The 13,961-nt window shown below is 49.9% G+C and overlaps 1 protein-coding gene across 1 annotated transcript in view; it reads left to right on the top strand.

The window, feature by feature from the left end:
• Positions 1 to 13,961, top strand: part of Acacb (acetyl-CoA carboxylase beta) — a 99,900-nt gene that overhangs the window by 30,648 nt on the left and 55,291 nt on the right. The window contains 12 exon segments of the mRNA XM_038344946.1: positions 88 to 220; positions 1,695 to 1,721; positions 1,723 to 1,834; positions 4,570 to 4,679; positions 4,984 to 5,070; positions 6,105 to 6,200; position 7,352; positions 9,129 to 9,196; positions 9,198 to 9,229; positions 9,336 to 9,399; positions 9,401 to 9,478; positions 13,563 to 13,766. Of these exon segments, the coding sequence (XP_038200874.1) occupies positions 88 to 220; positions 1,695 to 1,721; positions 1,723 to 1,834; positions 4,570 to 4,679; positions 4,984 to 5,070; positions 6,105 to 6,200; position 7,352; positions 9,129 to 9,196; positions 9,198 to 9,229; positions 9,336 to 9,399; positions 9,401 to 9,478; positions 13,563 to 13,766 (1,012 nt within the window).

The raw sequence follows: 13,961 nt of genomic DNA, 5'->3' as shown, positions 1-13,961 counted from the left end.
TTTTCCCTCCAACACTGCCCCAGCTCCAGCTCTGCCCTGGAGGCCCCAGGCTTCCTCCCTCATTGCTCCCCTCTTCCCTCTCCGCAGACCCAGCATGTCCGGACTCCACCTGGTGAAGAGAGGCCGTGAACATAAGAAACTGGACCTGCACAGAGATTTCACTGTAGCGTCCCCAGCTGAGTTTGTCACCCGCTTTGGAGGCAATAGGGTCATTGAGAAGGTACAGATGAGTCCTGTATGCTGGTGGGGGCGGGCTCCTCTTCTGGGTTGGACACTTCAGAGGGAGAGAGTAAGCCGCCACTTGGGACACTTGCTTGGGTGCTGGGTGCTTGACTTCGGGAACTTTTCACCTTTCCTCCCCTGCATGGGTGCATTACCTCATTCCTCAGAAGGGAGACTGAGGCTCTGGCCTTGGTCAGGAGGCTCTGGCCTTTGTCAGGAGGCTCCTAGGTGTTTTACTGGAGTATGGCTACTTCCTGGGCTGGTGGTAGGAATGTATAGACCCCCGCCCCTGCCCCCACTCCTGAGCTAGGCTTCCTAGAGGACAGGAGACCACACTGTGACATCATGGATGGGCTGCAGCCAAGCAAATGTTGCCATGTGTGAGGTTCCACCTGGTTCCTACTCCTCACAAAGCATGTCCATACTCCTGCTGTGTTCATGACAGGCTGTGACCCCGAGGCTGACAAGACACTCAGATTTAGAGTCCTTAGGAAAATCCAGCATTTTTTTTTTAAGATAGGGTTTGTGTATCCCAGGTTGGCTTCAAACTCCAAGGATAAACTTGAACTTTGATCACCCTGCCTCCACCCCGCAAGTGTGCCGTGCTCCTCACTCTATGCAGTACTGGCCTTGATGCCAGGCTCTGGGCATGCTCAGTCGGCAGTAGGCACTATACCCACTGATTTCTACTCTTTCACCCCTCATTTCTAGACGCTGCATTTTGGACCCACTGGGGGACACTGACTCTCACAGCCTTTCTGCCCGCTCTCCCAAGATGTGTCCTGAGCTTTAGATGTAGGGGTTAAATTGCTGATGTAGCAGCTGGCGTTGGGCCCCACACAGACATTTATCATCCACACACTGACTAGCTGGCATCTCTGTAGCAGTCTTTGTTGAGGGGTGAGACTACACTTACCTGGCCAGGCTGGCACACAGGCTCCCATATTTACATATAATTTATTTATTGAGATCTCACTTGATCAGCCTGGAATTTGCTCTGTAGACCAGGTTAGCCTTGAACTAACAGAGATCTTCCTGTCTCTGCCTCCTGAGTGCTGGGATGATCATTTTAAAAAACCAAATCTGAGCCTTATAGTTTGAGAGATCTGGGTTTGAGCCTGAGCTCAGACACTCTGGCTGTGTGACCTTGAGGTAGTGTCTTAACTCCTCTGAGCTTCAGTGTGCTTTTAGTCAAATAGGACAACAGTAGAACTTCCTTCAGATGGTTGTTGTGGGGGCAGAGTGCAGCAGAGCAGAGCAAGCACGGCACTGGAGTCTGGTGTGTACGGAGGAAAGCACAAGCAATGTCAGAGGGAATGGCAGAAATGCCCCCTGGGGCACCTTTGCCACCCAAGCCCCTCATCCCCTGTGATCCCTGCATATGCTGTGTGGGACTATGTTCCGGTCTGGGTGCTCTCGGGTCCCTGTGCAGGTGGCACTATGGCCCCAACTCTTCCTGGTGTCTCTCTCAGGTGCTCATTGCCAACAACGGCATTGCTTGCGGTCAAGTGTATGCGCTCCATCCGCCGCTGGGCCTATGAGATGTTCCGGAATGAACGTGCCATCCGGTTTGTGGTCATGGTGACCCCTGAGGACCTTAAGGCCAATGCAGGTACCGGAACTTGCTATCTCCACCCCTGCTGTGACCGTTCCTGTCTGCCTTCCCCTCCTCCACCCTGCTCAGGCCCCAGAACTGTAGGGTCCTTCACTAGCTCATAGGTTTTTGGGTTTTTGTTTTTAAGACAGGGTTCCTCCATGTAGCCCTGGCTGTCCCTGGAACTCACCCTGTAGACAAGGCTGGCCTCGAACTCACAGAGATCTACCTGCCTCTGTCTCCTGAATACCGGGATAAAGGCGTGTGCCCCCTGCCTGGCTTACTATCTCATGTTTATGCGTTCTTTTACATGTTTGTGCATGCATGTGTGTGTATGAGTGTGTGTTTCAGGAATCAACCTTAGGTCTGTACCTTAGGAATCACCTACCCCTTGTTTTTTGTATTTTAATTACCATACACCATATTAAAGTTCATTATGGCATCTTCAAGCAAAAGTACGTTTTGTTGATTCTCTTTCCCCACTTCTCTCTCGTCCCCACAACCCACGCCCTTCCACCCGTATCTGTTACTCTAGACGGTTTTCTGCAGCCGTGTGTGTTGTCCGTTTGTTAGTTTCTGTTTTCTGTTTAGCTTCGGTCCTGTTGAAATAGACCATACTATAAAGTCACCAGCAGCAATTGGCTTTTTAACCCTTTAATAAGCTCTTCTCCACTCAGCATCCTAAGCGACCTTTGAAAGCAAGAGTCAGGCTTTGCCTCCTGCTTAAAGTGCCCCAGAGCCCATAATGCTCTTCCTGGTGCCAGCTACCTCAGCGTTGTCCCCAGTCCCCCTGGAACATAGGTCCTGGGCTCAGCTCTGCACATAGATGGCCTGGCTTGTTCCTTGGTCCCATTTAACAGACGGAACAGCAGAGGCACAGGAGTGTAAGTACACCACTGCAGCTCGTCCCTTAGCCGGCATTCTCTGGCTGTGCCTCCTGTCAGGTCACACCGACATTCTCCACGTGGTTTGGTCCTGTTGGCGCCTGGGTGCCTGTCCTGGGTCTCCGGGCACTCATACTTTCCTCTCTCAGCAGGATTACTCCATGGTGTTGTTCCTCAAGATACTTTCTTTGATTCCCCCCACATCCCCCCATCCTCCCAGGTTTCCCTGGGAGAACCCAGTTTAGTTCCTTCCAGCATAGAGCTCAGTCTGTAACTGTGCTTATGTTCTCTGACATTAAAGAGGAACTCGGAGGAGACCAGGTGACTCTTGTAAGGCCGCCCCCTGCTTCACAGAAACCTCCCCAGTGGGCTGATGCTCGTGGCTTGACAGACACTGGACGCGACGGTGGGGAGGGAACAGGCGTACCTGGGAATTCCACAGCAGACATTTTCAGGATCTTGGGGAGTCCCAGTGTGGTGCACCAAACCTCGTCTTTTTTTTTTTTTTTTTTTTTTTTTTTTGTTTTTGTTTTTTCGAGACAGGGTTTCTCTGTAGCTTTGGAGCCTGTCCTGGAACTAGCTCTTGTAGACCAGGCTGGTCTCGAACTCACAGAGATCCGCCTGCCTCTGCCTCCCGAGTGCTGGGATTAAAGGCGTGCGCCACCACCGCCCGGCCCAACCCTCGTCTTTAGATTAGGTCTGGATTTATGGTCCAGACACAGCTGGACGACCTTCCTTCCACACCATTCTTTGCTCGTTGTCACGAGTGGGTTTTTTAAGGAAAGAAATTTGTTCAGACCTGTAGTCTGGGCCCTGGAAGACTGAGGCAGGAGGACCAAGCCCTCCAGGGTATTCCGGATACACAAACGTGGTTTCAAAACCAAAGGCAAACAAAACAGAACAGATAATCAGGGTATGATTCCCTGAAAGAGCTCGTCATGGGGTAAAATCCATAGAGGTTGGAATGAGCTTCCACGCCTACAGGACTGAAGCTTGGGGGAACCGATTGTGACCATGGAGTTTGTGATTTCAAGGTTTAGGTTATTGGCTGTCCCCAGGAGCTGGCATGGATTCACCGCTAGCCTATGGTAAGGTCCTAAATTCTGTTTATGTACTTTTTTTTGAGACAGAGTTTCTCTGTGTGGCTCTGACTGTCCTGGAACTCACTCTGTAGAGCAGGCTGGCCTCAAATGCAGAGATCCGCATGACTCTGCCTCCTGAGTGCTGGGATTAAAGGTGTGTGCCACTACTGCACAGCTATGTTTATGAACTTTTACACACTTAAAAAAATTTTGAAGGGTTGGTGGCAGCGTACATCTTTAATTTCAGCACTCGGGAAGCAGAGGCAGGCAGATCTCTGTGAGTTTGAGGTTAGCCAGGTCTATAAGACCCAGTTCCAGGACAGGCCCCAAAGCTACAGAGAAACCCTGTCTCGAAAAGAAACAAAACAAAACAAAAAATCCCCAAACTTTGTGTGTCTAGAGTACTTGCCTGGTAGGCATACAGCGCTGGGCCTGGTGGCATAGTCCCTGTGCTTGGGAGGTGGAGGCAGGAAGCTCAGAAGTTCAAGTTCATTCTCAGCTTCACAGAGTTTGAGGCTAGCCTGGGCTGCAAGAGACCCAGTCTTCAAACTAACAAAGACTGCATTTAACGGGAGACCACTTAGACAAAGCTTCCCCTTTGTTCTGTGGCAGAGCTCTTGTCTCCTCACTCAAGTTCTAGATTTCTCCTGCTTTCGCGCCATTCCCCATCACAGCCGGTGTGGTCTGCACAGTCGTGCTATTCGTGGGTAAGAATGTGTCGCACCCACGCTGTTCTGGGTGTGACGCGTCTGTCCCTGGCTTCCCTCTTTCTCTGGTTGAATCGCAGAGTACATCAAAATGGCGGATCAGTATGTTCCTGTCCCGGGAGGACCAACAACAAACAACTATGCCAACGTGGAGCTGATCATAGACATTGCTAAGAGAATCCATGTGCAGGTGTGGTCCGCGGCTCCTGAGGGTGCCGTGGGGGGGGGGGGGGGTTGCCCCATCCTACACCTGTGAAGGCGCTGATCCACAGCTCCTGAGGGTGGATGTGGGGGGGGGATGGAGTTGATCATAGACATTGCTAAGAGAATCCCTGTGCAGGTGTGGGTCCGCAGCTCCTGAGGGTGCCCGTGGGGGGGGGGGGTGATGCCCCATCCTACAGGCTATGATGGCCCAATGGGGCACAGCAGAGTGTCGGGTGCAGGGGCAGGTAGGGTCTTAGAGGACCTTTGATCACCCCTCTCTGTGTTTGCAGGCCGTGTGGGCTGGCTGGGGCCATGCTTCGGAAAACCCCAAACTTCCGGAGCTGCTGCGCAAGCACGAGATTGCTTTCCTAGGTAGAGTGTGCGCTCGGTCAGATGCGCGGGTTGGATGGTGCCAGGTCAGGGTCTCTTTCTTGTGCTGTCGTTCATAGTGGAGGTCAGTTTGCCTCCTCGTGAAGGGCAGGGGTGGGAGGTGGACCAGGCTAGGGCAACAGGAACTCTGCCTTGGTTATTGCAGTGGAGCCTGTGATGTCCTCTGCTAGGGTTTCCAGTGGCGCTAGGGTACCAGCCACGCTGGCCCAGGGCTTACATTTCTGTGAGGTCCGTATCTTTGGGCTGCTTTTTGCAGGACCAAAGCCCCTCCCGTTTTGTTAGGTAACACGACTGATGGCATCCAAGGGTTTCAGGATTTTTATTTGCGGACATGTTGGTCAGCTCTGTATGCACACAGGCGGTCCATATATCCTCAGGATTTGGGTTCCAGAAGCACCCCCAGACATTGATGCCTCCTCTATGAAGAGGCGTGGCCTTTGCACATGCTCCTTGTGTTGGAGTTATCTCTAGGCTGCGTCTAACCTGGTTCAGCGACCATGCTGGGTTCCATAGTATTAATTAGGTAATCAAGACCAGGAAAGAAGTCGGTGCAAGTTCAGCACAGGTGCAATTAAAAATCTTTCCAGTCTGTGCTCATTGAATACCCCATGCTGGATTCAGAGTGGAACAGAGCTGAGTGTCCCACCAAAGATAAAGAACTTCATGAGGGATGCTGGCTACACGAGACCGTGCACTCTCCTGTCTGTCACAGGAAATGCTCACTGTGCCATGGTCTGGCTCTTTGAAGCCCCGTGTTTGCCTCCTTCCTACAGGGTTTTGTTCCTCCCAAAGCGAGTCTTGTTGTTCTGCCACAGCTCAGTTTCCCTCGAATCAGGGTCAAGGTCTAGATGCTGGAAGCTGGCCCTGCACAGGGCAGACTTACGGCCCCCCGAGTGAGGGGGAGCAGACCTGAGGACTGTCCTCATCTCCTTGCTCTCCCTGATCCTGCTACCGTGCACTGGGTTGGCACTGACTCTGTCAGTGGCTGATTCCGTTTCACTCTCCTTTGCTGACCCTGCAGGTCCCCAGTGAGGCCATGTGGGCCCTGGGAGATAAGATCGCCTCCACCATCGTAGCCCAGACATTGCAGATTCCAACCCTGCCCTGGAGCGGAAGTGTAGGAATCCAGACCTTTGGGGTGGTGGAATGTGTCTTTAAAAAAATCCTTTTGCTGAAAAATTTAGGCAGATAAGAATGTAACCTTGTCATGAACTCAGAAAATGTGAGAGACATGAAAATAAGAATTGGTATTGGGTCTTGTCTGTAATCCAGCACTCAGAAGAGTGGGGGTACCGTTTTCAGGCCAGTCTAGGCTGTAGTGTGAGACCCTGGCTCAAAAACACCATCATCACCACACATACACCACAGGCTAACTAACACCATACATACATACACTAACACACATACATACATACACACATATATAATATACACACATACACACACATATACACTAACACACACATAATACACATACTAATACATACATATACATATGTACGGACACACTAACACACATACAAACACATACATATATACTAACACACATATACAACACACTAATACATATACATATACACTAATGTACACACTACACGCATACATACGTACACACACTAACACACATATGTACACACACTAACACATGTGTACACACATACATATACACTAGCACATATACACAGTACCCTAACACACACACTAACACGCATACATAGACACTAACACATACATACACATACACTAACACACACACAATAACACATATGTACACACACACTAACACATACATATACACACACTAACACACATACCTATCCACATATCCTAACATACATACACTAACACACTTATGTACACAATGCACACTAATACACATACATATGTGCACACACTAACACACATATGAGCACACACGCACGCGCGCACATACACACACACACATACATTACACACACACACACAACAACACACACACACACACACGAAGAGAGTCCTGTGTGTTGCGTGTTGAGCATGGACCGGCACTACGGGTATCTTTCTCAGTTGTTTCCTAGGCAGAGCTTCTAAAACTCAGGTCTGGGCTGGTGAGACTCAGTCAGTGAAAAGTGCCTGTTCCCCAATCCTGTCACCCTCAGAGTTTGATTCCAGAAGCTGTGGGAAACAGGATGTAGTGGTGCATGCCTGTAATCCTGGCACTCCTGTGTTGAAATGGGAAGTGGAGGCAGAATTGTCTGGAAGGTGTACACAACACAGTGACAGAAACAGGGTGAGGGAGCCTGTCTCAAGAAGGACCAAGAGAGAAATTGGCTCCCGAGTTGTTCTCTGACCTTCACAGGCAGTCTGTACACACACACACACACACACACACACACACACACACACACACACTCTTACGTTACATATAAACACACAGACAGACATGCACCCATATACATACATATTCACCACACAGACATGCACATACACATATATCACATACAGACAGACACAAGACACATGTCACATACACACAGACACGCACACACACCACTAGTAAATAAAATTAAAAATGAAAAAACAGATGTTAACTACTTTGTAATTTCTCTTGCACTAATGGCCATCTTTCTGTCCCGGGAAATAGACTCATGCCATCAAGATGCCGTGTGCTGTTACTCTTGTACTATTTGTGATCCCGGGGATGGAACCCAGGGCCTTGCACATGTATGACACACTCTGCTTCTGAGCTTCTTCCTGACCCTTTATGTCTGGTTTCTCAGGCTGTCCTAGAGCTCCTCATCCTGTTTCAGCCTCCCGAGTAGCAGGGGTCACAGGTGTGCGCCCCACACCTGGAGCCTGTGCTGGACTTTGTCATGTGGCTGTACTGTGATTTGCTTCATTTACTGCTGTGTTACATCTTAAGCCGTTTCCTAACTGTTTTTGTAATTTAAAAACAGTCAAAGGTAAATGGGGCTTTGACAGTCCTATAGCTAAATATCTGTGATTTTAGTCATATTTGGATAAGACCCAAGTAGAACTTGTATGGCAGATTAAAAAACAAGAGGGGCTGGAGAGATGGCTCAGAGGTTTAAGAGCACTGCCTGCTCTTCCAAAGGTCCTGAGTTCAATTCCCAGCAACCACATGGTGGCTCACAACCATCTGTAATGGGTCTGGTGTCCTCTTCTGGCCTGCAGGCATACACACAGATAGAATATTGTATAATAAATAAATAAATACAAATAAATAAAAACCAAGAGGAAGAAAAATGTCAAGGTTTTGCTATTTAATGTAATATTTTTTTCCTCTAAAGACTGAAAATTTCCAGTTTGGAAAATTTGTTTGTTCTGTCTTTGCATGTTTTGAAAGTAGTGACTCCCTGAGTAGAGGACAAGGGAGCATAGACTTATGTCCCCAGGATAGACAGGGGACCACTTCCTAGGTTCACATTCATATAGCTTCTGTGTATTTCTTCTTAACTTAAAAAATTTGTGTGTTGTGTGTGTGCATGTGTGTGTGGTGTGTATGTGTATGCATGTATACCATGTGTGTGGTGTGTATGTGTATGCATGTTGTGGTGTGGTGTGTATGTATGCTATGCATGTATGCATGTGTGTGGTGTGTGTTGTATGCATGTATGCATGTGTGTGGTGTGTATGTGTATGCATGTATGCATGTGTGTGGTGTGTATGTGTATGCATGTGTGTGTGGTGTTTATGTGTATGCATGTGTGTGGTGTGTATGTGTATGCATGTATGCATGTGTGTGGTGTGTATGTGTATGCATGTATGCATGTGTGTGGGGTGTGTGCGCGCACGTGTGTGCGTGTGTGCAGTGCCTTTGAATCCAGAAGAGGCTGTCAGACCCTTTGGAGCTGGAGTTCACGGCTGCTGTGAGCTTGCCTGACTGGGGTGCTGGGAAGGAACTGGGGTTTTTCTGGAGGCGCAGCAAGCACTGGTGACCACTGAACACATCCGCAGCCCTGTATTGTTGCTTAAGCTTTGACTCCCATCCAGTGGGACCTGAGATGGGTGGTTGTTGAGCTGTGCTTCTCTTTGTCCCCTTCAGGTCTCACAGTGGAGTGGACGGAGGACAGCCGGCAGCAGGGCAAATGCATCAGTGTCCCAGAAGATGTCTGACGAACGAGGCTGTGTGAAGGATGTGATGAAGCTTGGAGTAGCTGCAGAGTGGGCACAGGCCAGCGCGGTGACTGCAGCCAGCATGTCACAACCTTCTCTACACCCACCCTGGTATTGGACTCGTCCCTCCTTAAAGGGGCCTGTTTGTCCTTTTCCTTCAGGCAGCCGAAAAGGTTGGATTTCCACTGATGATCAAAGCCATCCGAAGGCGGCGGAGGGAAAGGCATCCGCAAGGCTGAGCGAGCAGAGGACTTCCCCATGCTCTTCAGACAGGTGCGCGCTCTTGCCTGTGCCTTCCCTGCCCCGGCCTCAGTCCCTGGTCGGCTGACTGTTTCCATCAGCAGTACCCTCTTAAGTCGAGATGACGTTGCAGGAGCTGGGTCTAGAGAGCTGGTTTCTGATTGTTTAGTTTGTGGTTTGTGGGGTGTGTGTATGTAATGTGTGTGTGTGAGCATGTGAGTGTCAGGGGTTGAAGAAGGTTAGAGACACCCCAGCTGTCAGTTCTCCATGTTGGAGACAGGTTCTCTTACTGTTTTTGCCTGCTGCACGGCTGGCTAGTTGGCCCATGGCATTCCTTCCAGGGTATTCCTCTCAGCACCTCCCGTCTCTGGAGGGTGCTGGGATTACAGACACACGCCGGTTCGTCCATGTCCACTGTATCCATCTCCCCAGGGCACGTGCGCACTACCCACCCCTGTGGTGGGAACCCAAGGGCTCACACCATCTAGGCAAGCTGTCTGCCAGCTGAGCACACCACCCACCTTGTGTTGTATTTTGGAGGCAGACGCGCTCATCATCACTCAGAAGCCTGTGGCTCCTGCTGGCACTTGCGGCATTTCTTCTGATGGGCGGAGTCTTGGCTTAGGGTGTCTCTGAAACGGTCACCTGTTTGCACGGGGGTATTTTTGTAAATCTTACAGTTTGGGGTTTATGTGTTTTAGGTAGTGTCCTGGATATTCAGTTTCCGTGTGGACGTGGCCTCTGTGTTTGTCTCTAGCTTCGCTCTGTTAATACCACCTTTCATCACGGTGCATTCAAGCCTTATACTCCCAGGTACAGGCATGTAGCAAAGTGTGTGTGTGTGTGTGTGTGTGGTGGTGTGTGTGTGTTGGCTTTTCGAGATAGGGTTTCTGTGTAGCTCTGGCTGTCCTGGAACTCACTCTATAGACCAGGCTGGGCTTGAACATAGAGATCGACCTGCCTCTGCCTCCTGCGTGCTGGGACTAAAGGTGTTGCTTACGTAACCTCAACTCCCCAACCCCCAACCCCATCTCATTTTTTTTTTTTTTATTTCTGAGTATGGGGTGTTTTGCCCACATGTATGTCTACCCCAATGCATGCAATACCCACAAAGGCCAGAAGAGGGCATCAGATGTCCTAGACCTGGAGTTAGTGGAGTAAGTGCTGGGACTCAACCTAGTCTTCCTGCAAGGCACAACTGGGCCTCTCCTAACCGTGGAGTCTTGACCACGGCGCCATCTCTCCAGCCCAGCCTCAGTTTCTCTATTGCATTTCTTCTGCTTCTCCTGCTTCCTCCTCCAAGCACACTAGGATTACTGGCATGAGCCACCTTCATCTTCTCGTCTGTAAACCTTTCCTAAAATGTCTAGATTTTCTCTAGACTTCATGTATATTTTAGAGAAGTAGACTCATTCTTTGCATCAAAAGAATCATGAGGTTTTTGTTTTGTTTTGAACAACAGTGTTCCAGTCTTCATGATTATTTTGAGACCATGCGTTATTCCACACTTGGCCGTAGCCTTCTTATGCCTTTCTTTCCGCCATGTGTGTAGCTTTGTTCCACGCTCACGATCGCGTCTGATGCTCTTTCGCTGTAGTGCTGTCCCAGCGCCGCTAGACCACAGCCCTCCTGTCTGCCTTTGACATCACAGAGCAGGACGGGAGGAGAAAAGAGGGGTCGGTCACAGACTTTGGTCCCAAATGGAGGACTTGAATCTGACAATGGTCCTCTTCCTTTTTACAGATGTAGAAGCTAACTCGATTTGGGAAATATCCAGGCTAGCTAAAAGATGAACAATTCTATTTTTATTTTTTGTAAGGGAAAAACTCACAAAACAGGGACGAGAAGTCCAAGCTCAGCTGTGTAGTGCAGGAACCACAGAGAGAGCACCTGGGCCGTGCGCCCAGTTTTCTCTGGATTCCAGAAAGCCACACCCTAACTTGGTCCCACCTCTTAAAGATAATTGATTAACAAGGCTTCCCCATCATATAGACAAGGTCTCACTATGCAGACCAGGCTGGCCTCAAACAGAGATCCGCCTGCCTCTGCCTACCTAGTGCTGGGGCTAAAGGTGTGCACCACCATACCTGGCAACAACACCCTTCTTGTTGGCAGAATACAAGGGTGGCTCAGGCACCTGTGGGCATGTGTGGCATACGGGGGGTGTGTGTCTTCTGGACTCTCTTACAAAGCCACCAGGACTCAACTGTAGGCTCTAGTTTGGTGACCTTACACACTTCTAGTCACCCCCCAAAGGCCTGACCTCTAGACACCACAAATGTATCAGATTTCCTTCCTACTGTTTCATTCCCTTACTTGGGGATTAACTCCAGCGTTAGCCTGGGAGGAAAACCACATTCTGACGTATCAAGCATGGTAGAGCATTTGCCTAGCAAGCGTGAGACTCCTGGCTCCACCCCCAGCACTACCCACTCATCCACCCCCCCACATTCCCACACTCATCCACCCCACCCATCACACACTCACCCACCACACAGTCACATACACACACCCACCCAGTCACCCATACTCATACACATTCACACACTCACACACACACCATAGATGGTATTTGATATAAACAGTACCTTGCTTTTCTTCCTCTGTTTCTTTTTAATTTATTAAGTATACAGTGTTCTGTCTGCATGTTTGCCTACAGGCCAGAAGAGGGCACCAGATCTCATTACAGATGGCTGTGAGCCACCATGTGGTTGCTGAGAATTGAACTCAGGACCTTTGGAAGAGCAGGCAGTGCTCTTAGCCACTGAGCCCCCTGAACTGTTAACTGTTTCTTAAGTAGAGCCAGTGTGATGGTGCAGACCTTCAGTGAGGAGGCAGAGGCAGACACGTCTCTGAGTGCAGTCTAGTCTGGTCTTCACAGTGAGTCCAAGGCTAGACAGAGCTACAGTGAGACCGTCTCAAACAGCCACCAGAGCCCGCTGGAGTGGGACTCCGCTAAGCCGGTACACTTCACATGCCCTGACAAAAACACTTGGAGAACTTGCTAGAAGGGTTTCCTGTGGTCATGATCTCACTGCCATGTTGTGTCTGCTGGGTGAGCAGCCTCAGGAAGAACTTCTAGAAACTTCAAGCAGCAGCGGGGGTGGTTCCCATCTGCTCTTCTCCCAGGTTCCCCACAGCCCAGAGGTGGGTGTGGGGTGTTTGTCTAAAGAAATATTCTGGCCAGGCGGTGGTGGAGCACGCCTTTAATCCCAGCACTCGGGAGGCAGAGGCAGGCGGATCTCTGTGAGTTCGAGACCAGCCTGGTCTACAAGAGCTAGCTCCAGGACAGGCTCTAAAGCTGCAGAGAAACCCTGTCTCGAAAAAAAAAAAAAGAAATATTCTGTGTGTCATTGCATGTGCAGAAGAGAAGCAGCTTGCAGCCCCGCTCCCACCCCTCTATGGGTTGCATAGGTTCAAACTGTGCATATGGTGTTTGGTCCCGTGCATATTTGCTGGAGTGGCTCTGGCGGTCAAGTTAGCTGAAGGACCCAGCACATCCATGTTCATGTGTGTTTGGGAAGAATGCCCGAGACTTCTTTGAGTGAATTTCAAGTGTATAATACGTTAATTATCTATAACATGCTGTCTGCTACAACACGTTAATTACCTGCACCATGCTGTCTGCTACAACACGTTAATTACCTGCACCATGCTGTCTGCTACCCCCCCCCCCAAGAAAACTAAACTCAGTGAATGGATTTTTTGTTGTCATTTTTTTGTGTGTTTTGCTGTGTAGCCTTGCCTTGAAATTTCTGTGTAGCTGAGGCTAGCTAGTCTTGAATTTCTCATGTAGCCCAAGCTGGCCCTAGACTTTTGATAGTCTAATATTTCATCCTCTTGGGTGCTGAGATTACAGGCATGAACCACCGTGTCCCACTTAGTGTGTCGTCCTTAGGATGTAGGATTGTTGGGGAAATGTTACCCTTTTAACAGCGTTTGACTTAAAAAACAACGAGAAAGTGTGTCTGCTGGAGGAAAAATGAAAGTTAGGAATGAGTAGAGGCCGGGAAGAACCCTTACCCATACCACTGCTATTAACAGTCCCTTCTGAGAACTTCCAGAAACGTCCAGAGCTGGACTATTGGGGATCAGCCATTGCCTGTGCTTCCCCACAGTGCAGAGTGAGATCCCGGGCTCGCCCATCTTTCTCATGAAGCTGGCCCAGAATGCACGGCACCTGGAGGTGCAGGTCTTAGCAGATCAGTATGGAAATGCTGTGTCACTGTTTGGACGTGACTGCTCCATCCAGAGGAGGCACCAGAAGATTATCGAGGAGGCGCCAGCCACCATAGCCGCTCCAGCTGTGTTTGAGTTCATGGAACAGGTGCCTCTGGCAGAGCTGGGCTTGGGGCCGCTCAGCAGAAACTGGCTGTAGCTGTGGTACCTGGAAAATGTGGATGTGGCAGAGAGCCCATCCTGGGTGGGGGTGATTTCAGTATCGCACAGGTGTGTTGCACACTGGTCACGGGGCGGGGGGGGGGGGCGGGAGGGAGCTCCCAGGTGGCAGCTCCTCAGAGAG

The sequence above is a fragment of the Arvicola amphibius genome, chromosome 10, assembly GCF_903992535.2.
Source record: "Arvicola amphibius chromosome 10, mArvAmp1.2, whole genome shotgun sequence".
NCBI classification, from domain to species: Eukaryota; Metazoa; Chordata; class Mammalia; order Rodentia; family Cricetidae; genus Arvicola; species Arvicola amphibius.
Note: the sequence above shows the minus strand (reverse complement) of the source record. Positions and strands in the feature narration are given on the sequence as shown.